Source organism: Rhinoderma darwinii, chromosome 10 (genome assembly GCF_050947455.1).
Source record: "Rhinoderma darwinii isolate aRhiDar2 chromosome 10, aRhiDar2.hap1, whole genome shotgun sequence".
NCBI lineage: Eukaryota > Metazoa > Chordata > Amphibia > Anura > Rhinodermatidae > Rhinoderma > Rhinoderma darwinii.
The window spans coordinates 89,627,719-89,653,622 of record NC_134696.1 but is presented as its reverse complement, the minus strand read 5'-3'; the positions used below and the strand labels follow the sequence as shown (position 1 = coordinate 89,653,622).

Sequence of the window (25,904 nt, the reverse complement as noted above, 5' to 3'; positions counted from 1 at the left end):
TGGGCATGCAGTACAATTCTAAGAACCCTATGGTTCACCTACTGTAACTCCTGGTATCAGTTTGTGCCACTAGGCTTTTTGCCCTATAGAATAAACACTTAAACACTTCCAGATTTCCAGAGGGGTGTGGAGATTCAGTGGCAGCAACCGCTGGTTCAAACCTAACAAGCACAGCTCTTGGAAGTATTATTTATTAGGGGATCTTTTACAAGTGTATGTACCCTGCACCATTATTATGCCATTACATTTTCTTTGTTTTGCCTGCAGGACTTCTCCTGTGCTGCACCCATACTCTTGTCTCAGGCTTCTAGTATTCACATCTTTCTTTCAAGGAGACTTATGTCACATACATCTACAACTAATACACCCTGACCCGGTCACAAATACTTTTTCAGACAACTCACTAAAGGGATTGTCTTAGTCTATATTCACAGTTACATAGTGGTTTCCATATATAATGGACACCACGACATATATAAGAACCCATCTCAAGACAGATGCCACCAGCCTCCAACGGACACAATTTACATGGCGTCCGTCAGGTTCTGTTCTGATTTCCATAGTTTCGATGGGAAGAATAGTTCTGCATGCAGGGGAAATATTTTATTACATGTAGCCCATTCAAATGAAAGGGAAAGTATGTAACATGGTGTCAGCGAGTTCTCCAAAATAGGAAAAACTCTTTGCAGCGGCTCTGCACTCTGTCTTGTAGATGGGATTCCCCTCTATAACCTCCATATTCCCTAATAGGACGTATGGAAAGGGGTCGTTCTGATAAAGCAACTCTTTTAACATGCTAGTCGCAATGCGACACTACGTTGGGCTATATTCACATCTGCATTGGAGGCTCCGATCGAAGCCGATCCTGTCAAAATTCACAGCGCTGGATCCATCGCACAAGAAATACCAGCAACACCCGACGGACCCTATTGACTACATGCAATTTTTCTCGGTGGAACCTGATACACCTCATTGTAAGTCAATGGGGTCCATCAGGCGCTATTGGTATTTGTTGTGCGACGGATCCAGTACTGACGAATCCACAACGCAGGTGTGAACAGCGCCTTCCATATATTTGTGTGGCTCAGATATAGGCTGGTTGACTGGTTCAAGCATGTGTTTTTTTTAGATTTCCCCATTTGCGTACAACTTGTGGACTAACATGTTCACTGCTCCCCTGATTGTAAAGCACTTCGGAATATGTTGGGGCTATATAAATAATGGTTGTCATTATCTTCTTGGATCATAGGGTATAAATATACATTCTTTTCCCGTTCTTTAGTTTTACCTGAGCTGCTGGGCTGGGGCATGGACTGATAGACACTGCTGGAGAATGAACTGTTGATGGAAAGGTGGCTGGAAGCATTACCCGCTTGTCGTCTCTGGTTTCGTAGTTTTTCTTCTCGTCTCCATTTTGCTCTCCGGTTGGAAAACCAGACCTGTAGTATAACGTGACCGTAGGTTACTACTTTTATATCTGTATGTATGTTAATGTTTTATATAAAAGCTTCTACAGTGTTTTAAAAATGTCAAAAATATTTTATTATTGCGCTCGGCTATCAACAGTTAAAGTTACAAGCCTTCCAATGAGAAGAGCTTTTTTGCATGTGTTACCATGACAACATTTGACCATTCAGTGTTATCATGGGGACGCTGTCACAACCAATCATATTCTTTATTTTATTTTATTAACTGTAATAGAAAATAGTACTGGCTGGAGCTGAAATTACCAATAGGAAATTTCGGGTTACCTGGATTCTTGCTTCAGGCAGGTCAATCTTTGCCGCTAATCTCTCCCTGGCAAAGACATCGGGGTAATGTGTCCTCTCAAACTCTAAAAAGAAAAAAACACGGTGATAAGAGAGCATTGCCACACAGTCTTTTCTTCTTTCTTCTACATCTGTTTCCTGCCATTCTTTCCTACACAATTTGTTCTGCCTGTGCAGTGGTATCCCGCGGGGTGGACTACAATGTGAGGGGAGTGTGAATAGATGTGATGACATCATCGGTATCTATCACTTATGTTCTCATTCATGTTTCAGGCATTGACATGACTATACATTTATAAGCCAACAATTGCAGTAAATAATAAGGATATAACATGTATGCAAATAATTAAACAAAACGTGACAATTAAATTGTTTGGTGACATCGTATAAAATTCCCAAATCCAGTGATATATACAGTCGTCCAGTACATGATACCCCAGTGCCCCATACTGTGGGTAGTCCCTGGTGACCGTGTGATGTAACTACACCATCCAGTCCCTGGTGGTTTAGTAACTATACTCAATCTAATATAACTCACTGATATATAGTGATCCCAGGCTCTGGTGATCAAGTGGGATATACTGTATCCTGTTTGGGATGCCCAACTAGTAGCCGGCGGTTGCTTGCCACATGGCCCAGGCCCTAGGGGAGGCAGGCATGTAGGCTCTCAGATTGGGTGTGTGCATGGGTAAGTGGTGCACTATGGCTGTCACTATGGCTGCCATTTCTCTCTCTCATTGGAGCCCTGTGGCTGTCACTATTGTGGAAACACTTCACCTAATTTTGCATAGTTCAAACAAGGCCAGTGCAAGTGTTCGGGTGGCTTCACGTGCTTGCATAATCCATACGATTCAGTGAAACAACCGCTTGTTGACATATAGTTCCTGATCGCGATGGAAGTGTATGACTTATCTTTACATGTGGGGATTATTTAATGTTGTGATGAGGTTGAAATCGAAGCCACATTGTAAAGAGGCGTAGAAAAAGTCAATTTGGTGCATACTACCAGATGGTACGGCATGACAACACACTTTTATATTGCATTATAGTCCATCATAATATTGCATTTGCAGGTAAAAAAAATCTTTTAGCACTCCTAAAGACCTAGAGTAGTTGTCTCGGAGTCATTACATGCTGATACGATTGTAATCGAAGCGTGTAGGGCCGCCTTAAACCCTACATACAGACTGTCTATGTGATCCATATTACGTTTTTGTGCAAAAATAAGGGCAGATCTTGGCAGGGGGGAGTAGGGAATACTTATTCTGGTTTAAACCCTTGATGGAATTTAATCCGTTTGTTGAAAAAAATAAATTTTAAAGAACCCAAACTTCAAGTGTGCGTTGACTTATAAATGCATTATTAACCAAATTATTGGTGGTCCGCAATAATATATTTTGTGCCATCCCTGTAAAAGATTTTGTGCAAGATTAGAAAAACATGGCTGCTTTGTTCTAGAAATAGTGCCACCACTGTCCAAGGGATGTGTCAGCTCCATTAAAGGGAATGGGGCTGAGCTGCTGTAATACCACACACAACCTGTGGACAGGTGTGATGCTTTTTTTTTTTTTTTGAAGATAGCAGCCATGTTTTTCTAATCATGGACAACCCCATGAAGTTCTGCTTATATTCGCGTCCTGGTTTCCATTTATAACCAGGACGGTTACCACCTGTGCCCGATGGACCCGATTGACTTATAAGGAGTCCATTGGGTTCCCTTGTGGTGTCCTTCATTTTAAGGGGTTGCCCAAACCAGATACCCCGTTTAATGGGAGGGGTCTTCTTAAAATGCCCTTTAATTTGTAATTCACTTCTAATAAGAGAAATTGTAATCAGTTCATTCTTTTGTAGAATTAGGAAATATCTGTGAAAACTAAAGGTGGCAGAATTTATTTGCCAGGTTTGAGAATTCAATTTTGTTTATACAGGAAAAAAACGTTCACTTCCTTGAAGAGTTAATATAAAGTTTATCATACAGGTCACCTACTTCTCCATTTAATCTCCTGCGTCTGCAGTATTTCTGGGTAACACACTGGGAGGAGGTCTGCGAAGACATCCTGTGACAGGTGCCTTATTCACACTTCCTCTTTCTCAGGCAAGTTTTTCTATACTGTAGGGTTCATTTCCCCTAAGCAGTGACTTTTCAGGTGAAATGCCCAAAAGACACCCTGCTGGCGCGTGCCATTCTGGAGTCACCACATACCTCCACCAGAGAACCACACAGAGATCGCCATGTGTAAACCCTAGTCTTATTGTGAGCAAACACCTAAGTATATGAACCATAGTTTGGATCTGTTCCAAAGGGACATGGGAAACTTCGTGAATGGTGAAGAGGAGCCACCAGCTTGACAGAAATCTTGGTCAACCTGGAAGCAATTTGAGCTTGCCAAATTCAAACATTGTCCTGGTTTGGGACCAATATTGGCTCCCGATTCAAGAACAGGTGCCAGTAGATGTATGGACATTGCTATCGAGATATTTAACCCTCCAAGTGCACTGGCAACCTCTTCGTTTGTTAAGAAAACTGCAGCACTGTCCTACCAACTCACCTACCACCAACCTCCTGAGAGCAGTAGTTGCATTGAGATAGGACTAACAAGTCCGAGCTCAGAGGGAAGACCAAACCGGAGACTGAAATTGGAACTTTGGACCTTGGTTTACCTCCGATTCCATACAGAGGCACGCAGAGGTTTTTTAATACTGACTTCTTCGAAACTCATGAGAAAAACAAATGTTACATGCTCACACTATTAGTCTCTGTTCACATCCACGTTGTTCATTTCCCTTGTTCTGCTCAAGAACGAAAATTATAGCAGTGCCAAATCCGGCGCCCGACTGACCTCATTGACTATAATGGGGTCTGTCGGGTTTCCGCCATGGTGTTGGTCATTTTACTGGACAAAATAGCGATACAATATTTTGTCCAGGATTTTTGATGGTATCTTCAACGGAGCCTGCAAATGTAAACACAACCTTATGGATGAATTCTCCCCGAGAAGCCGACGACACTTGAAGCGCCTATGAGTTCATAATACAGATCCACAGGGACTGGATCAGTGCTCACGGCTTTGTGTGATTTTTTTTTTTCACCGCCTTTAATACTATAATTATAAATTGATGGTGATGGCGCAGCTTATGGGTTCCACAACATGTCCTGTATCATTGTGTACTATGACCTTAAAGAGGCTCTGTCACCAGATTCTCAAATCCCTATCTCCTATTGCATGTGATCGGCGCTGCAATGTAGATTACGGTAACGTTGTTTTTTTTAAAAAACGTTAATTTTTGGCCAAGTTATGAGCTATTTTATATATATGCAAATGAGGTTTGAAATGGACAATTTGGCGTTTTTTTTTTCGTTATGTCCAACTGGGCGTGTATTGTGTTTTTAACTGGGCGTGTTTACGAGTATGACGCTGACCAATCAGTGACCAGTCAGCGTCATACACTCATCTCCATTGATTTACACAGCAGCAATGTGCAGCATACACAGAGCTTAACGTTAATCAAGTGTCCTGATAATGAATACACATGAAATCCAGCCTGGATGTCATGTGTATTCAGAATCCTGACACTTCTGAATCTTTTCTGTGAGATTCCAGCAAGCCACGCGTAATCTCGCGAGATTACGGAGGTAAACGAGATTTTGTTTCCCTTGCTGGAAATCTCAAAGAAAAGAGTCACAAGTGTCAGGATTCTGAGTACACATGACGTCCAGGCTGGATTTCATGTGTATTCATTATCAGGACACTTGATTAACGTTAAGCTCTGTGTATGCTGCACATTGCTGCTGTGTAAATCAATGGAGATGAGTGTATGACACTGACTGGTCACTGATTGGTCAGCGTCATACACGTAAACAGGCCCAGTTAAAAACACAATACACGCCCAGTTGGACATAACGAAAAAAAAACGCCCAATTGTCCATTTCAAAGCTCATTTGAATATATATATATAAAATATCTCATAACTTGGCCAAAAATGAACGTTTTTAAAAAAAACAAAAAACGTTACTGTAATCTACATTGCAGCACCGATCACATGCAATAGGAGATAGGGATTTGAGAATCTGGTGACAGAGCCTCTTTAAACTTTGTAGGTTCTGTATGCATTATAAAAGTGAAGATTTTTTTCAATAGTAAGAGTACTAAATTATATTACTTCTCTGCATTTCCCCATTATAATTATATCTGGCGCAGAGCCCTCAGGCAGCAGTGCTCCTGGTTCAACTGTTATCCCTGCACCCACTATCGCTACACCACTGCTCGACATGCTTTAAATAAATGTTCCCTTTAGGCCCTTCTGCCCACATGACCTACCGTAAAGTAACCGCTGTCTTAGGATGGGTATGATACAGTAGCTATAGGTAAGGCCTCATGCACACGACCGTAGCCATGTGCACGGCCGTGATTTTCGGGTCGGCCAGGGGCGGAGTGTCACCCGCGAGCCGCCCGCAAATCGCAGGCCGTGCACATGGCCGCGTCCATTATTTTCTATGAGCCTGGACTACAGAACACGGTCGTAATAAGAAATGCCTGTTCTTTCTGAAGTCCGGGCTCCTGGGAAACCACGGACGTGTGCATGGCCCCATAGGAATGAATGGGTTCGCAATTCTCCCATGGATTTTCGGGGGAATTGCGGCCACAAAAGCACGTTCGTGTGCATGGGGCCTTACTTACGGGAGACCAGTTAATTTATTTTCATGGTGCAAGGGCTGAAAGTAAATGACCTGTAAGGCACTTGGCTACTTCTGGCAGTCTTATAGACAGTGAATGGGGCAGTGGCCGAGCATGCGGAGTACCACTTCAATCCCATAGTGGACTCGGTAACGCTCATTCTCGGGATCGGTGGAGGTCCCAGCAGTCAGACCCTCACCGGTCAGACCTTTATCCCCTATTCTTAATGGGAAAATCCCTTTAATGCAGTTTATGAGCACATCATTTTGCAGTGAACAGTGATGAGAAAATATTTAGGAAGAACAGGATATGCTCTATGTTGGGAGTTGTGATATACTGGAAGGCAACCACAGTGGAAAATTCTAGATGTACAGCCATAGTCTGGGAGGCTGCTGAGTAAGTGCAGAGCTCCTCTCAGCTCTGCTGCTCACCGGAAACAGTGCTGGTTTCACCTCCGGCAGGTTTCCCTTGGGTGCCTTGTGGTGTCATCCGCTCTCTGCACTACTTACTCCTTCCTTTACCAGCACATGTGTGCAGAAGGTGCAATTTGACACATAATAGACAGACACTCGCTTTTTTTATTTTTGCTTTTTTTCTACTTTTGCAAAAGTCTTCCAGTTGCTGTACAGATCTTGTCATCTCAGTCCATGGCCGCAGATTATTCCTTAAAGGGGAAGTCCAGTCACAATAATGTTTTTATGTTTCGATACAAGTAAAGGGGGATGACATTGGTGAAGTAGTCTATGATCTCGGACCACCACTGATTTAATAAATGAAAGGTCTGTATAAAGCAGGGGCGCACAACCTGCGGCCAGCAAAGCCATTATGAGCAACCCCCAACAGCACTGTGTAGCTGGCAATGCTATGTGGGGCTTTGTGTGGCTGGCAGTATTAGGGCTACTGTGTGGTTAATTTTACTGGGGGGGGCACTGTGGGACTAATAATGTTATGGGGCAACGTGTGGCTGGCAGTACTAGGGTCACTGTGTGGCTAATACTATTAGGGGACTGTGTTGCTGGTATTGTTATGGGGGCATAAACTGTTACTGTGTTTTGCCTAGCACAGGCCAGAGGGACTGGATGTATTTATAAAATATCCCCTGATTAGCACTCCAGAGAGAGATGAGGCGGAGACGTTGCCACGCATGCATGCGTTTTTTTTTCATTGTAGTTTATGGGAGTTGTAAAATGCCCCCAAAATTGGTACCCCACCATCCCAACAATATGGCATATACTGTAGATATGCCATAAATTGCCCAGATGGGGATACGTCTACGTTTTGAAGCAGCCCTTGAGAGCGGTACAATCTGACGATGGAGCCTTCAGACTAGAAAAAGTTGTGTTCCCCTGGTATTGAGGGATCAAGCCCTTTTGGCAATGCTCAAAGATTTCTGTTATTGGAAATCTGATACTACAGTCTAAGACGAATGCCATTTAAATCAATGGCATTTTGGTGAGAATGTAGTGTCAATTTTTTAATAACAGAAGTCTCGGATCAGTACCTACGGGGTTTGAGCTCTCTACTGAGCCCCTTTTATTCTGAAATCAATGGTGGTCCAAGTTCACCAATCAGACACGCAAGTTGAAGTTCCTAGGCAAGAAGCAGTCTTTAAAAGGGCCCCCCAACTTGACATGCTATTTATACTACTGGTGTTCTTTTATATGCAGTGTAACTATGGGTCCACATCAGGCACCAGTTTTCAGGTGCTGCTGGAACCTCTTATGCCACTGCAAATGCTTGCAGTGACGTCACTGTACAGGAATAACTCCTGGTTAGGTCCTGAATAATGCACATAACGATATCCAACTACCGGTGTAATAAACAGTGATGTCACAGTACAAGGATAATAAACAGTGATGTCACAGTACAGGGATAATAAACAGCGATGCCACAGTACAGGGATAATATACACAGTGATGTCACAGTACAAGGATAATAAACAGTGATGTCACAGTACAGGGATAATAAACACAGTGATGTCACAGTACAGGGATAATAAACAGCGATGCCACAGTACAGGGATAATAAACAGCGATGCCACAGTACAGGGATAATAAACAGTGATGTCACAGTACAAGGATAATAAACAGTGATGTCACAGTACAGGGATAATAAACAGTGATGTCACAGAACAGGAATAATAAACACAGCAATGTCACAATACAGGGATAATAAAGTGTCACAGAACATGGATCAATTCAGTAATGTCACACTACAGATATGAAATAATAAATAGTGATTGCTCTGCACAGGAATAATAGTCATAGTGATGTCACAGTGCAGAGGTATTGAACACAGTGATGTCACTATAGAGAGATAATAAAAACAGTGATGTCACAGTACAGAGGCCGTGAACACAGTGATGTCACAGTACAGAGGTAATGAATACTGTGATGTCATAGGAAAAGATTATCACACAGTGAAGTCGCAGTATGGTAGCAATGGGCCTCATTTATCAAAACTGTCTAACAGTCCAACTGTCTTAGTTGCTCATAACAGCCAATCAGAGCGCAGCTTTCATTTTTCCAATGCAGCTAAGAGAAAGGAATTCTGAGCTCTGATTGGTTGCTATGGCACCGTTTGTGACTTCATAGAACAGGGATAATGTCACAGAATAGGGATAATAAAATATGCTCGCAGGGATAAGGTAAAGTATGGCGTAGAGGGTGGAGATAATTAAAATGTAATTTATATTTATATATCTTAGAGATTTTAAATTATAAATATAAAAATCGACAGATGACACATGTATCATAATTTACGCTAGAAACTGGCGTAAGTTATGGCGCAAATCTACACTTGCTCATAGCAGGCCTAGATTTATATTTCTGTTGCATGAACAGCCAAAGATTAACCAAATATATGAAGAGGAGTACACCTCTTACTATATTTGGCACGTTTTTCACTGACGTAAATTACGGAAACAGCGCAGCACGTAGCACGCTGAGCTACACTGTTTCCGTAAGTCCCATAGAACTGAATGGTAGTTACCGAAACAGCGTAGCTCGCATGCTATGCTGCTTCCGTAACTGCCATTCCCCCAGAGATAAGTGGTGTCAAAGGTGTCCGGCAGCTGCTCACTAAGTCCTTCTCGATTGAAAAAGCATGATTTTGGGAAGAATCAAAACTGGTAACTATGGACTAAACGACGGCATGACCATGTCCACCTTTACACTGAAGTTTTCCGTTCCCCAGCCTAAAATAACAGATCACACCGAAAGAAGAGGCTGGACGCAGCAGGGTGAAGGGAGGCCGACATGACCGTCCTGGTAGGGAAAGGGTTAATTAGGTGAGGGAGAGTTGGTAGGAGCTGAAGGAGGGACGGGGAGGAGTTAAGGGGGACGGGGGGCCGTTACTGCGCTTCCCGCTGTTTCTCGGCATTGAGCCGGAAGCAGCGGGAGGAGTAACATAAGAAGCAAGTAAGCTCCCCGTTGCCCGGCTTTTAGTAATGGCAGAAGCCCTTATGTTAGAGCGGCTGCGTGCCGCTGCTGTGCACCACGGTCCCGGATGGCTAGAGGAGACCGTGGCTGCAATAACTAGGATCCCGGACGCCGTTTCGCCACGCCGGGCACGGCGTTCGGGGTCTGTTGAAAGGGACAGGCTCCCCTCCCCCGGCCCCCTTACGAGCATGGCTATGGCGGCGGGGGGGGAGTCGGCAACAACCGCTCCTGCGCTGGGCAGGCAGAGAGCGGTGCCAGGGGTGACGGCGACGCAGGCTGGGTCGACCCGTCCCTCTCGGCGGTCCCGACCTCCAGAGCGCCTCAGTCCGGAGGTAGTCCCGCGGACACGGCGTCGCAGAGGGAGCCCGATCCCGGACGCTGCAGGCCAGGCAGCTGGGAGGACCGCCCCTTCCCAGGCCCTGCGTCCTGGCAGGAATCCCAGGCCGCGACGGGGTCCGGCGGTAAGCAGGGAGTCGCAGGCTGGGCTCCCTGTCACCCCTCCCCCATCAGATGGAAGATTTGGAGAACAAGGTACGGCCGCCCCGCATGGTGATGTTCCGGCCAGGGGGCAGGCTTCGTCAGGATCATCTAGACGGACGACTAGATCTGCAGCGACGTCAAGGCAACAGGTCCGGTCGGAAGTCTGGGTCCCGGCGGTCGGGCGGCAGGTTGCCGGCCCATCGGTCAGCGCGTCCTCATCCCCGTTCCGTAGATGTCGTTGGGAAGGACAGTCGTCGGCGAGAGAAGAACTGGAGGAAGGTGAACTGGACGTGTATCGTCGAGGTCAGGATGGTCCGGCTGACGGGAACACAGCGCCTGTGCAGCCCGGTGAGTGTATAACTCCATCTTTGTCTTATCCAGCGATTTTTATGTCAGGTGTCGACGGGGGGGCGGCTAGCATTGCATCGGGGGCCGGTAGTGGCGCGGGCGGACGCGACGGAGCGGGTTTGGCAGACTTAGTGGGTTGCTTAAGGGAGCTGGTGGGGCGCCTGGATAGGGCCGCGGCGCCGGTAGTAACGGAAGTGTCTCCTGCGGTAGTTTGGGAAGGCCCCAGGGACGTGGGATCGTTACAGGCGCGTCCTGTGGTGGCGGTTAGAGAGGCGGTCGCGGTGTCGGTACAGACCGAGGCACAGAAGGACGGCGATCGAGTGCGTATGGACGATCGTGCTCGGGGGGAGGTGTATGTTTGTTTTGAGGGTCCGTTGGGGGCGCATTTAAAGCAGGAGGTGCGTGATCGGATCTGGAAAGACGAATATGTTGAAATTTTTTCTCTCTTGCCGCTGGCTAAATTTAATTTGGATAAGAGCAAGCGGGATGAGAGTAAAAAGGACGAGGAGGAACGGCGGCGGTATAGGCTTATCCCGCAGACGTTCGTTAATTGGTCGCAGGCGTTCGCCATATTGGCTAGTGTGATAGGGGAAAAGGCGCCGGAAAATTGTTCGGCGTTATTTTGTTATTTTGATGCCATTGGGGAGGCTCATAGGGCGTATGGGGGTCAGGCGTGGCTGCGATATGACGAGCAATTCCGTCAGCGGAAGGCGGTTCGGCCGGCGATTCGGTGGGACCAGAAGGATATTGCTCTCTGGTTACGGGTTACGGCTCCGGTTAGGCAGCCCTTTCCCGGGAGCGGTGGCCAGGGAGGCCAGCTTAGTCAGAGTGGACAAAGCGGCGGGGGAAAGGCGGGGTTTTGCTGGCAATTCAATGAAGGTCAGTGCAAGTTCGGGGCCACGTGCAAGTTCAAGCACGTGTGCTCCGAGTGTAATGGTGCATCACACGGGGCGGCAAAATGTATGCGAAAAAAGAGGTCAGGGAACCAGCACGGGGCTGGTCAAAGGGGTGTCGCCGGTGAGGGTGGAAAGGATGGCCCCTTATCTAAGTGAGTATCCGGATAGGGCGGCAGCTAAGTTGCTTTATGAAGGGTTTTGTGTTGGTTTTGTTATTCCTCCGCCTCCTTATGAGGTGCCGGTTACGCGGAGGAATTTAAAATCGGCTTACTTGCATGCGGAAGTCGTGTCGGAAAAGTTGTTAAAAGAAGTTTCGTTGGGGCGCATGTCGGGGCCATTTGTTGAGTCGCCGGTAAAAGATTTAGTTGTGTCCCCTTTGGGTATTGTCCCTAAACGCGAGCCCGGAAAGTTTCGTTTGATTCAACATTTATCGTATCCCAAAGGTTCGTCGGTAAATGACGGGATTGATCACGAGTTGTGTTCCGTAGTTTATACCTCATTCGATAAGGCGGTGGGGTTAGTGCGGGCTGCGGGTCCGGGGGCGCTGCTAGCAAAAACCGACATCGAGGCGGCGTTCAGGTTGTTGCCGGTTCATCCAGAAAGCCAACGGCTGTTGGGTTGTTTTTGGAATGGGGCCTTTTACGTGGATCGGTGCCTTCCGATGGGGTGTTCTCTTTCTTGTGCATACTTCGAGGCGTTTAGTAGCTTCGTGGAGTGGGTAACGAGGGGAGTATCCGGGGTCGACTCGTTGATCCATTACTTAGATGATTTTTTGTGCGTTGGCCCGGGGGGTTCGCCGGTTTGCGGTAATTTGCTTCATGCACTACAGAAGGTGGCGAGGGATTTTGGGATCCCTTTGGCGCCGGAAAAAACGGAGGGCCCGGTAGCGACGATTTGTTTCTTGGGAATCGAAATTGACTCGGTGGCAATGGAGTGTCGGCTCCCGGCGGATAAGTTGGGGGCTTTGAGGCTGGAGGTTCGACGGGCTTGTAGAATGAAGAAAATGGCGCTGAGGGAGCTTCAGTCGCTGCTGGGGAAGTTGAATTTCGCCTGCCGGATTATGCCGATGGGGAGGGTGTTTGGTAGGAGGTTGGCGGCGGCAACGGCAGGAGTGCGCGCGCCGCATCATTTTGTGCGGCTCAAGGAGGAGCACCGAGCTGATCTTCAGGTTTGGGATGACTTCTTGGGCCAGTACAATGGTCGCTCGCTATGGATGGCGCCTGCGCAGGATACGAGTGATTTGAATATTTTTACGGATGCGGCTGGGGTGGGTGGTTTTGGAGCTTATGGGGGAGGTCCGTGGTGCGCGGGTCAATGGCCGGCTAGCTGGGTGTCCAGTGGACTCACGCGGAATCTGGCCCTGCTCGAGCTGTTTCCCATCGTGGTGGCGGCTACCATTTGGGGGGACAGGCTCAGGGATAAGAAGGTCCGTTTTTACTGCGACAACATGGGGGTGGTGCTGGCCATTAATAACATCACGGCGTCCTCTCCTCCGGTAGTTCAATTGTTGCGACATTTAGTGTTGGTGTGTTTGTCATTGAACGCGTGGGTGGTGGCGGTGCATGTCCCGGGTGTTCAGAATTGTATCGCTGATGCTCTTTCTCGCTCGCAGTGGGACCGGTTTCGGCAATTGGCACCGGGAGCGGAACGTCTCGGGTTGGCGTGTCCGGAGCATCTGTGGGATCTGGTATCGGTCCCGTAGAGCAGCTGTTAAAAAGGTCTTTGGCGCGCGCGACGTGGAGTGCGTATGCTGCTTGTTGGAGGCAGTGGGAGGAGTGGTTAAGAGAGTTGGGTGACGTCAATACGGATAGAGACAGGTTGGTGGCACTTTTGTACTGGTTAGGGGACGCCTGGGAGTCGGGGTTTTCAGTAGCGAAGGTGAACCGGTTCATATCTGCGGTGGCGTTTGGGTTCAAGCTGCGGGGTTTTCGGGATGTATCGAAGGAATTTCTGGTATCGCAGGCTTTGAAGGGGTTGCGTCGAGGTAGGGTGGAGGCGGATAGTAGAAGGCCGGTGTCGTTTGCTTTGCTTAACTCTTTGGGCGGTTCATTAGCATCGGTATGTCGTTCTGCAGATGAAATGGTTTTGTTTCGATTGGCTTTTTCGTTAGCGTTTTTTGGAGCATTTAGAATAGGGGAGTTGGTGTCGCCAAGTACAAAACGGGCAGGGGGGCTGAGATCTGGGGAGGTGAGCCTATTTGCAGATCGGCTAGAGGTATGGTTGCGTCGATCAAAAACTGACCAAGTAGGGAAGGGTAAGCTGATAGTTTTGTTCGCCCTCCCGGGGTCGGTCATGTGCCCTGTAGAGTGCATGCAGGGTTTTGCGCAAAACGGGGGGTCTCCAGATTTGCCTCTGTTACGTCATGTGGACGGGTCGTTTTTGTCCAGGTTTCAGTTTGGTGCTGTATTTAAAAAATGTTTGGCGGCAGTTGGTGTTGCGGCAGGGTCATATTCATCTCATTCCTTCAGGATTGGCGCAGCAACGGAAGCGGGGCGCTGGGGGTTGGATGATGAAGGGGTGAGGCGTATTGGTCGTTGGGAGTCTAAAAGGTTTAAGTCCTATGTCCGCCCCCATATGTTATGATTGGGGTTGTTTACGCTTTACAAATGTTATATTGGTGGTGCCTAATTGTTTTTTCCGTTTCAGATTCGCCTCCTTGTCTGGTGTGGTTGATGGGTCATTCGTACGTGCACTGGGGGGCTTTGAGGGCGGACGTCCGCCCGGATGGTCGCCAGTTGCGCATTCCGCGACAGGATGCGGTTGTGCATTGGCTGGGTTTTAGAGGTATGTCGTGGAACAGGGTGTTGGCGGAATTCCAGACATATGCGCGGCTTGATAGGGTTCCGGAGGTTTTAGTGTTGCACGTGGGTGGGAATGACTTAGGAGTCCGCCCTTTTCGTGAGTTGGTGCGGGATATCAAACATGATATGTTGTGTTTGTGGGTATCTTATCCCAAGTTGGTGGTAGTGTGGTCGGACATAGTCCCAAGAAAGCATTGGCGGTTAGCTAGATCGGTGGAGAGAGTCAATAAGGCTCGCATAAAGGTTAACCGGGCGGTGTCCCGTTTTGTGGCAAAGAACGGGGGCATTTGCGTAAGGCATAGGGATTTGGAGTCAGGAGTGGGGAATTTCTGGAGAAGTGACGGGGTTCATCTGACCGAGGTTGGCATTGATCTGTGGAGCTTGGCGATAGCAGAAGGCATAGAAAGGGCGGTGGTGGTGTGGAGGAACTCACAGGCTTAAGGGGGTCAAGGCCTGTTTCGCTGTGGCGGGGGGAGTCCTTGAGGCCAGTCAGTACAAAATGGTGGGGGGGTCGCATCGGGGGTATGCGTCCCCCAAAAAAGGTACATGGTTGAAGACTTCATCGGGTGTTATCCCTTTGAAGTGGTCTTCTGGTAGAGGGTATATCACTTGAAGGCTTCATCGGGTGTTATCCCTTTGAAGTGGACTTCTAGTGGTCGGTATATCACTTGAGGGCTTCATCGGGTGTTATCCCCTTGAAGTGGACTTCTAGTGGTTGGAGCCATCTGCAGAGGTGAACGGTGCTTCCGAGCTGGTTTACGGCTGGAGGTAATTGGTGGTTTGCAGATGGCTAATTCGGTGTGTTCTTAATAAGGAACATCTGAAGGGGCTTCAAGGACTTCCTCTGCTCGGGTTAATGTTAACGTTTAATTGTTATTTATGATTCTGACCCATGTTGGGTCATGTGAATTATTAGGAGGAATTCTCTGGTGGATTCCTAACTAGTTATCCGAATGTTTCGGATTTAAATTGTTTTCATAAAACTGTGAAATTAATAAACGGCTGCTGTGGCCATTTCACATCCAACCTCGGTGTCATGTGTCTTTACTAAGTGGGGGTGGGGGGGATAGTAGGGTTTAAGGTTAACACACGACTCTACCTAGGCAGGTCAAGAAGAGGCTGGACGCAGCAGGGTGAAGGGAGGCCGACATGACCGTCCTGGTAGGGAAAGGGTTAATTAGGTGAGGGAGAGTTGGTAGGAGCTGAAGGAGGGACGGGGAGGAGTTAAGGGGGACGGGGGGCCGTTACTGCGCTTCCCGCTGTTTCTCGGCATTGAGCCGGAAGCAGCGGGAGGAGTAACATAAGAAGCAAGTAAGCTCCCACCCTCCCACCCTTGGTTTGTTACTCCTTAGGTCTTATGTACGTCCGTCTATGAGCGTTGTGTTTTATTTGTGTGCTTATTTAACATGTTTTTCTTTTTTCCGGAGTAGGTTCTGTTGTCATGGCAGCTGGCGGGGGGAGTCCTTGAGGCCAGTCAGTACAAAATGGTGGGGGGGTCGCATCGGGGGTATGCGTCCCCCAAAAAAGGTACATGGTTGAAGACTTCATCGGGTGTTATCCCTTTGAAGTGGTCTTCTGGTAGAGGGTATATCACTTGAAGGCTTCATCGGGTGTTATCCCTTTGAAGTGGACTTCTAGTGGTCGGTATATCACTTGAGGGCTTCATCGGGTGTTATCCCCTTGAAGTGGACTTCTAGTGGTTGGAGCCATCTGCAGAGGTGAACGGTGCTTCCGAGCTGGTTTACGGCTGGAGGTAATTGGTGGTTTGCAGATGGCTAATTCGGTGTGTTCTTAATAAGGAACATCTGAAGGGGCTTCAAGGACTTCCTCTGCTCGGGTTAATGTTAACGTTTAATTGTTATTTATGATTCTGACCCATGTTGGGTCATGTGAATTATTAGGAGGAATTCTCTGGTGGATTCCTAACTAGTTATCCGAATGTTTCGGATTTAAATTGTTTTCATAAAACTGTGAAATTAATAAACGGCTGCTGTGGCCATTTCACATCCAACCTCGGTGTCATGTGTCTTTACTAAGTGGGGGTGGGGGGGATAGTAGGGTTTAAGGTTAACACACGACTCTACCTAGGCAGGTCAATGACATCGTATATATTGTATACATCGTACAAGCATCATACATGCAGTATATCATCAACGATAGAGCCCCTTAAGATTTTTCTAAAAGACTCAAGAGGATATCCTTAATACTATCTACTTGTGAACATCACCAGCTAAACATTTTGGTATCTGCGCATTGGGAAACCACATGCTGAAATCAGATCTGCTTGGCCACATGGAACATACAGTTGTGGTTCTCAAGTCATAAACCATGTCTGTAGACAGTTTCCTTTATAGTTTCTTGGTGACTGAGCTCCCTTGTAGCACGAATGCCCAGTATAAAGCAACTTCTCAACTATTGCTCTCCTTTAACATGAAGAACAGTACCACATTATATTTTTGGATTGTCCAAGGTGGTCAAGTCTTTTAAGTAGTATGTTTGAATCCTCGTATATATGTGAATACTTTATTGCTTGTTATACACTGAATGACCAATTTATTATAGACACCCGTCTAGTAGCACGTTGAACTTCCTTTGGTCTTCAGAACCGCAGCAATTCCACTAGGTGTTGAAAGCGTTCAGCGGGAATATTGTCCAATGCGGACCGGATAGCTTCTCGCAGTTGCCGCTACCGTGTCCTTTAGCCACAGGATAAACCACTGACAAGAAGGGATGAACTTGGTTGGCCACAATGCTTAGGTAAGTCCTACTGTTCAAACATCCATCCACAGGTATCAGAGGACCAAGGGAGTGTCAAGAAATCATTCCCCACGCCATTATTCTACCTCCACCAACCTGAACTGTTCACACTTAACAGGAAGGGTTCATTGATTCATGCTGCGTGCAAAAAAATCTGACCCTCCTATCAGCATGGTGCCACCGAAATCTGGATTAATCTGACCAGGCAATGTTGTTCCACTACTCGGTGATCCAATTTTTGCACTCTTTTTTCCACAGTTTTTTTGTTTACCTCAGACAGCAATGACACTGGAACTCGTCGTCTGCTGTTATAGGTTATCCGTGCTAAGGAATGATGAGTTGCGCATTCGGACAAGGTAGTTGGAGCAGCAGCGTTGTATTCGGCTGCAATTTGCTTCACTGTGCACCGCCTGTACGTCAGAATGATTCTTCACATTCTCCTCTGACCCCTTTCATCGACGAGTTGTTGATGTCCTCAGAATCCCCTTTCACTGGATTTTTTTCTCGATCACACCATTCTCGGTTTACTGAGGGTTCACTTCGGACTGTGACCCAGGAGACGTGCACCCTCTTGAAAAATGTATCCTGTGCTGCTGATCTATACCTATCTATTCTAGGTTTACTCATGACACCGTTGCACGAGAAAACCCCAAAAGGTTGGCAATTCTAGAAATACTGGCTGCTCTAGCACTGATGACCATCGTTCAAAGTTGCTTTAGATCGCTCGATTTTCTGTGGGGTCACACTTAGGCCTGATTTACACGAGCGTGTGCGTTTTGCGCGCGCAAAAAACGCCGCGTTTTGCGTGCGCAAAAGGCACTTGACAGCTCCGTGTGTCATCCGTGTATGATGCGCGGCTGCGTGATTTTCACGCAGCCGCCATCATAGAGATGAGGCTAGCCGACGTCAGTCACTGTCCATGGTGCTGAAAGAGTTAACTGATCGGCAGCAACTCTTTCAGCACCCTCGACAGTGCATTCCGATCACCATATCAAGTAACCTGTTTAAAAAAAAAGAGGTTCGTACTTACCGAGAACTTCCCGGCCGTTGCCTTGGTGACGCGCCCTTGGTGACGCGTCCTTGGTGACGCACCTCTCTTGACATCTGGCCCCACCTCCCTGGATGACGCGGCAGTCCATGTGACCGCTGCAGCCTGTGCTTGGCTTGTGATTGGCTGCAGCTGTCACTTGGACTGAATTGTCATCCCGGGAGGTCAGACTGGAGGAAGAAGCCGGGAGTTATCGGTAAGTCAGAACTTTTTTTTTTTTTACACGTTCACGTATATTGGAATCGGAAGTCACTGTCCAGGGTGCTGAACCAGTTTAACTCTTTCAGCACCCTGCACAGTGACTGTCTCCTGCCGGGTTCGGCCAAAACGAGTTCGGCCGAACCCGGTAAAGTTCGGTTCGGTCATCTGTAAGACACTCCGTTCGGATGTTTGTAAACAGAAAAGCACGTGGTGCTTTTCTGTTTACATTCAGTTTGACAGCTCTTGCGCGAATCACGCAGTTCGCACGGAAGTGCTTCCGTGCGACCTTCGTGGTTTTCACGCACCCATTGACTTCAATAGGTGCGTGATGCGCGAAAAACGCAGATTTATAGAACATATCGTGAGTTTTTTTCAGCGCACTCACGCTGAGCAAAACTCACGGACTGTCTGCATGCCCCCATAGAGTAATATAGGTGCGTACGACACGCGTGAAAAGCACGCGCGTCGCACGCGCGTATATTACGCTCGTGTAAATGAGGCCTAAAACTGATCCACAAAAAACTTGCTCACTTGAGTTTATGCTTCACTCCGGGGGTATGTGTCTAATTTCTATTCAGGGAAGCTCCAATTGTGAAAGGGCCAGTGTTTCGTATATATTTATGTTCACATACCTAGCTCTCTTATAGTGGTCATTGATATGGCAATAATTCAGCCAATGGGTTCTTAGCTCTGTATATACAACAGAAGAAAGAGCAGCTGATGTAGCTGGTGCCAGTGCTGTTAATATATCAGTTTATATACTGAATTGGATGAATGTAGATATGGTCCAAGCTAAATAAAATAAATGTGCACAAGGCCCCGGGACCAGATGGGTTACACCCTAGAGTTCTTAAAGAGCTTAGTTCAGTTATTTCTGTCCCCCTCTTCATAATATTTAGAGAATCTCTAGTGACTGGTATAGTGCCAAGGGACTGGCGCAGGGCAAATGTGGTGCCTATTTTAAAAAAGGCTCTGGGTCTTCCCCGGGTAATTATAGACCAGTAAGCTTAACATCCATCGTGGGGAAAATGTTTGAGGGGCTATTGAGGAACTATATACAGAATTATGTGACAATAAATAGCATTATAAGTGACAGCCAGCACGGTTTTACTAAGGACAGAAGTTGTCAGACCAACCCGATTTGTTTTTATGAAGAAGTGAGCAGAAGCCTAGACAGAGGGGCCGCTGTGGATATAGTGTTTTTGGACTTTGCAAAGGCATTTGACACTGTCCCTCATAGACGTCTAATGGGTAAATTAAGGACTATAGGTTTAGAAAGTATAGTTTGTAATTGGATTGAGAATTGGCTCAAGAACCGTATCCAGAGAGTTGTGGTCAATGATTCCTACTCTGAATGGTCCCCAGTTATAAGTGATGTACCCCAGGGTTCAGTGCTGGGACCACTATTATTCAACTTATTTATTAATGATATAGAGGATGGGATTAATAGCACTATTTCTATTTTTGCAGATGACACCAAGCTATGTAGTATTGTTCTATGGAAGATGTTTGGAAATTGCAAGCTGATTTGTACGTACTAAGTGTTTGGGCATCCAGTTGGCAAATGAAGTTTAATGTAGATAAATGTAAAGTTATGCATCTGGGTACCAACAATCTGCATGCATCATATGTCCTAGGGGGATCTATACTGGGGGAGTCACTTGTTGAGAAGGATCTGGGTGTACTTGCAAATCATAAACTAAATAACAGCAAAATGTCAATCAGCGGCTTCAAAGGCCAGCAAGATATTGTCGTGTATTAAAAGAGGCATGGACTCGCGGGACAGGGATGTAATATTACCACTTTACAAAGCATTAGTGAGGCCTCATCTAGAATATGCAGTTCAGTTCATAGAAAGGAGGAAAAAATACAAAGAAGAGCAACGAAGCTAATAAGGGGCATGGATAATCTAAGTTATGAGGCAAGATTAAAAGAATTAAACCTATTTAGCCTTGAAAAAAGACGTCTAAGGGGGGACATGATTAACTTATATAAATATATGAATGGCACATACAAGAAATATGGTGAAATCCTGTTCTATTTCAAACCCCCTCAAAAAACAATGGGGCACTCCCTCCGTCTGGAGAAAAAAAGGTTCAACCTGCAGAGGCGACAAGCCTTCTTGACTGTTTGAACTGTGAATCTATGGAATAGTCACCGCAGGAGCCGTCACAGCGGGGGCAGGAGATGCTGCAAAAAGGTTTAGATAATTTCCTAGCACGAAAAAATATCAGCTCCTATGTGTAGAAATTTTTCCCTTCCCTTTTCCCATCTCTTGGTTGAACTTTATGGACATGTGTCTTTTTTCAACCATACTATGTAACATTTATACTTAGTTGCCAATAGAAGTTTGTTGCATGGGTTTGAAAATTTATTGGACGTTTCTTAGTCATTATCATAACAATCATAGCACTTACAAACTATTAGCCAAGGATGTCCCAAGCAGCAATGCAAAAATGAAATTGTACTATTTTTGTGCTGCAATTGGATGAATTTTCCATTGGAAATGTGGAACTGGTCCAATAATCAATAAATCATAAAATCTTTAAATGACGGAAATATTTACATCAATGGCGGCTCACTTAGAAAACCCATACAGATGCTTCACCCTTTTCCTCATAGAATTCAAGATTGGGAAGACTTCTTATAGAAAACGTTTATTATATGTGTGACACATCCCATGAAAAAGAACATGTTCAAACCAACATGAAGGAACCCGCAGAGTTCCAAAGAGCCCAAATTAGTTCCAGAATTGAAACAAAGACTACAGAAGCAATCCGCATAGAAACTCACAGGTGGGGAGCAAGCACCTCTGCAACCCATTCACAATGAAAAGTTTTTTTATAGGAGGCTTAAGTAAGCTTTCAACCTGCAATATCAATTCCAAACTGTTCGACAGAATGGTGGATCTATTATAGTATCGTATTAAAGGGGTAGTCCGAGAGTTTTAGAAATTAAACAGGATGCAGGAAATAATATAAAAAGCAAACAATACTCACTTGTTAAATCCCCTGATGCCCCGGTGGTCCCCTTCTGTGGTCTTCTCCAGTCTTTGTTTACTTTTCTGCAGTGTTGACATGCCGTACATCTAGGCAGCCGCTGCAGCCAATCACTGACCACAGGGGTGATGTGCCGTACATGCTAGGATCACCGCTGAAGGCCAATGATTGGCTGCAGCGGTTACATGGATGTCTTCACTGTAGAAAAATAAACAAAGACCAGTGGGGGCTGGATCGGGCTGGATCGGTACTTGGGCGGCATTTAACAAGTGGGTAATGTTTGTTTTTGTATTTGATAACATTTCCTGCAGCCTGTTTAATTTCTAAAACTCTTGGACAACCGTGGGGGCTCCCATGTATGCCACTGATGGGTCTATTATTTTTCCCGTCTCATGTCCAACATATTTTGTTTGTAAGCACAAATTTGAGCCCCTTAAATTCCACTGACCTTTTTCTAATGCCTCAATCTGCTCCTGAGTGAATGACGTACGATTTCGCTGAAGTTTGCGTTTCAGTTGCAACCGGATCTGGGAGTCGTCCAGGTCATCATTTACTGCTCCCGTTTGATGTTCTGAATCTAGACCGCTGTCCAGCTGCTGACAACTGTCTGCGGATTGTAAGACATATACAAAGACCGGGTTACATAGATGGTTGGTCAAATGTCACCACAAAGAACACTAGCGAAGGACTTCTGAGAACATCGGAGGAGATGGTCATTACTGTGAAAGCAAATAGCTGATAAAATAAGAGAATTAAACTCTTCGTATCCGAATTTCCCACTTGTGATACATCAATGTCTACAAAATAGTTCAAAAGTCAATCTTTATTCCTTCAAGGCAAGCAATTTTATATAATTGGACATATTTCTTTAGCACTATGTGCTTTGTGGCACTAGTCATTTCTGCTCCATGGTCCTCCATAAGAATCTTAAGACATCACAATTTGAGTGGAGTTGATATATCTCTACATCTTTATATGTGCGTCAAATATTGACCATCTTGTCCACATCTGACCCTTACGTAGACCAAGAAAGAAGTCAACTAACGGTTATTGATTTTAGCTGATATAAGAAATGCCGGCAACCCTCTTGAAAAGGTTCTATGACTTTTTTATGACTTCCTGAAAAATATTTAACACATAGACTATCTATTGAGACTGTACACCAATTGTTTCGGCTTTCCGAAAAAAGCCGATCAGAGACGAAGCTGCTCAGCGCCTATGCCGCTAAGTTTTAGCGATCAGTGTGGGTCTCAGTGCTCGGACCCCCACGATCAATACTTCTGTCATGTCACTATGATTTGTCAGAAGTTTTTTAAACGTTACCCTTTAACCCCTTTACGACGAAGGACGGATATATCCGTCCTATGCAGGTGCTAGTTCCCGCATAATGACGGATATATCCGTCCTCTGATCGCGTGGGTACTGCCAGTGTACCTAAGCAATCAGCGGCAGGAGCACGGCTGTTGTACACAACCTGGCTCTTGCTCCGACTGCCGGAATCGAAGCGCACTCCGATTCCGGCAGTTTAACCTATTAGATGCCGCTGACCAGAGCAACAGCGGCATCTAATGTGCTCCCTCTGTCACCCCATTGGCGCAAAGAAATCGCGGGGTGCCGTCGGGTTTCTATGGCCTAACAAATGCCCCCAGGTCTGCCTTCAGCAACTGCCTATTAGGCCAGGCTTGAGGCATGGTCTAATAAATTGCCTGTCTGTTTTACACTGACAGGCAATAATGCTTTGGTATACCAAAGCATTATATAAGCGATCAGCAGATCGCATAGTGAAGTCCCCAAGTGGGAAAAAAAAAAAAAAAAAGTAAAGCAGTTAAATAAAGTTTATGAAAAAAAAAAGATAAGAAAAAAAAGGTCAAAATAAAATAAAACCACTTTTTTCCCCAAAAAGTAGTTTTATTTAGTGAAAGTGTCAAAACAAACAACACATACACATATATGGTACCCCCGCAATCGTAACGACTCAAAAAATAAAATTAACACATTAATTAAAACGCCGGATGAACGGCGTCCAAAAAAAACGCAAAAACAAGGCAAAATTATTTCTCTCCCATTTCCCCCATACAAAAATAAAATAAAAGTTAATCAAGAAGTCCCATGTACACCAAAATAGTACTAATGAAAACTACACCTTGGCTCGCAAAAAATCAAGCCCACATATGGCCACATTGACGGAAAAATAAAAAAGTTACGCCTCTTATAATGCAGCGACGCAAATAGTTATTTTTTTCTAAAAGGGTTTTTATTGTGCAAACATAGGAAAACATATAAAACCTTTACATATTGGGTATCCCCGTAATCGTGCCGACCCATAGAATAAAGTTAACATGTTATTTACGCTGCATAGTAAACGGCGTAAATTTATACCGCGAAAATCAATGCTGGAATAGCTGCTTATTTTTAATTCTCTCTAAAATAAAGTTAATAAAAGTTAATCGATATGTTATAAGCATCTAAAAATGGTGCAATTGAAAAATACAACTCGTCCCGCAAAAAACAAGCCCTTATACGGCTATGTCGACGGAATAAAAATGTTATGAGTTTGACAAGTTACGACTCTTGGAATGCGACCGTGAGAAAACAAAAAATGATCCTTGGTCATTAACGCGCAAAATGGCCTGGTCATTAAGGGGTTAAAGATATTGCAACAATCAATCAGTGTTGGTAATTCCAGCTATAACCCAATGTTAATGACAGGTGTACATGGATATAGGATATAGTAGCGAACTGGATACCAATGTCAAGAGCAAGACCTATCGATGGTGAGCTCTTATGATCTTAGTGGAAAAAGGGAATAGAGAGAGAGTTAGAAAATGTAATGGGAAAGAGGGAATAAGTAACTATTCGAGAATTGTGTACCAACCGTGACGATTGGTAAAGTTAACCATACTATTGACCTTTAAGCATAAGGTGGATATAAATGGAACAGCTTTACTAATGATCTGACCAGTAGGATAATAATTGCTAATGATAATCGTTACTTAAATGGAATAAAACGTCAATTGTTAACTTGTAGTTGTACCAGAATCAAAAATAATCACCTATCCACAGTATAGGTGATAATTTTCGCTGCGGACCCCAACACTGAGACCCCCACCGATCGTGAACCCTCTGTCCTCCTCAATGTGGTCGAGCATGCGCGTTGCCACTCCATTGAAAGTACGGCACTTCTGCTGATCTGACCCATCGCACCGGAATAGGATAAGTACTCATTCTTCAGCTTCAACACTCACTCACTTGACACCTAACACCATCATGTTCATGTCTTGGAATGTGGCAGGGCTGAATTTGCCGATAAAGCGAAGTCGCGTTTTGACACACATCAAGAGGTTCCGGCCGGACATCACATTTTTGCAGGAGACACATTGGCAATCAGGAGACCCTTGCAGTGTCTATAGGGGTCGCAGCGGTCGCAGTTGCGACTGGGCCCCTAAGCCTGGGGGAGCCCACGGGGCCCCTGTTGCCACACAGCATGCTGGTTACATTTTCTGTGCCGTGAAGCCGGAACTTCCTGGTTACTGTCACATGGTACACTTAGTGTACCATGTGACCGTGACGTCACGTGACACGTCTTCCAGCCAGTGCAGTGGAAGAGCCGATGCGGAGGACTCCAGGTGAGCTGTATTGTAATGTATTGTGTTGTCTTGTAATGTATTGTGTTGTGTTGTATTCTGTTGTCTTGTAATGTATTGTGTTGTATTGTGCTGTCTGTGTTTGCAGTGAAGAGGGGGGGTGTTAAATTACAGCCCCCCCCCCTCCTCTCCCCTGCAAACTGCACAATACAACACAATAAATTACAAACTGTGGGTCGCGTCCCCCTGGGGGGGTCGTGTGAAGACCTCTGGGGGGGTTGCGAGTCACTCACCGAGGTCCCGGTTCCATTCAATGCTGGAGCAAGGAGCTGACATCTCCTTGCCCCAGCATTCACTGTGCCTTGAGCGGCTCGATGCAGGCTGGCGGGATGTAGCGACATCATCGCGCCTGTCTGCGCCGAGTCACTCATAGCACACACTGGAGGAGGCGACGGATCCTCCACCCGGCGTGGAAATGGGGATAGGTAAGTAATTATGTTATTTTTCTATTATGCATATATGGGGGCATTATACTGTATGGGGGGCTGATAAGATGGGGGGCTGATATGGCTGGGGGGGCATTATACTGCACGGGGGGCTAAAATATCATGGGGCTGATAAGATGGGGGGCATTATACCGCATGGGGCTGATATGGGGGAATTATACTGTATGGGGGCTGATATGGGGGGCATTATACTGTATGGGTAGCTGATATAGGTGCATTATACTCTGTGGGGAGCTGATATGGGGCATTATACTGTATGGGGAGCTGATATGGAGGGGCATTATACTGTATGGGGAGCTGATATGGGGGCATTATACTGTATGGGGGCTGATATGGGGGGGCACTATACTGTATGGGGGCAGCTATATGGGGCATTATACTGTGGGGGCTGATATGGGG

General features: G+C 46.0%; 1 protein-coding gene across 1 annotated transcript in view; it reads right to left on the bottom strand.

Moving 5' to 3' along the window:
* Window positions 1–25,904, bottom strand: part of LOC142661550 (paired box protein Pax-6-like) — a 52,824-nt gene that overhangs the window by 2,641 nt on the left and 24,279 nt on the right. The window contains exons 2-4 of the mRNA XM_075838969.1: window positions 21,864–22,022; window positions 1,752–1,834; window positions 1,289–1,439 (exon numbers count right to left, since the gene is read on the bottom strand). Coding sequence (XP_075695084.1) covers window positions 1,289–1,439; window positions 1,752–1,834; window positions 21,864–22,022 — 393 coding nt within the window. The remainder of the gene's footprint in view (window positions 1–1,288; window positions 1,440–1,751; window positions 1,835–21,863; window positions 22,023–25,904) is intronic.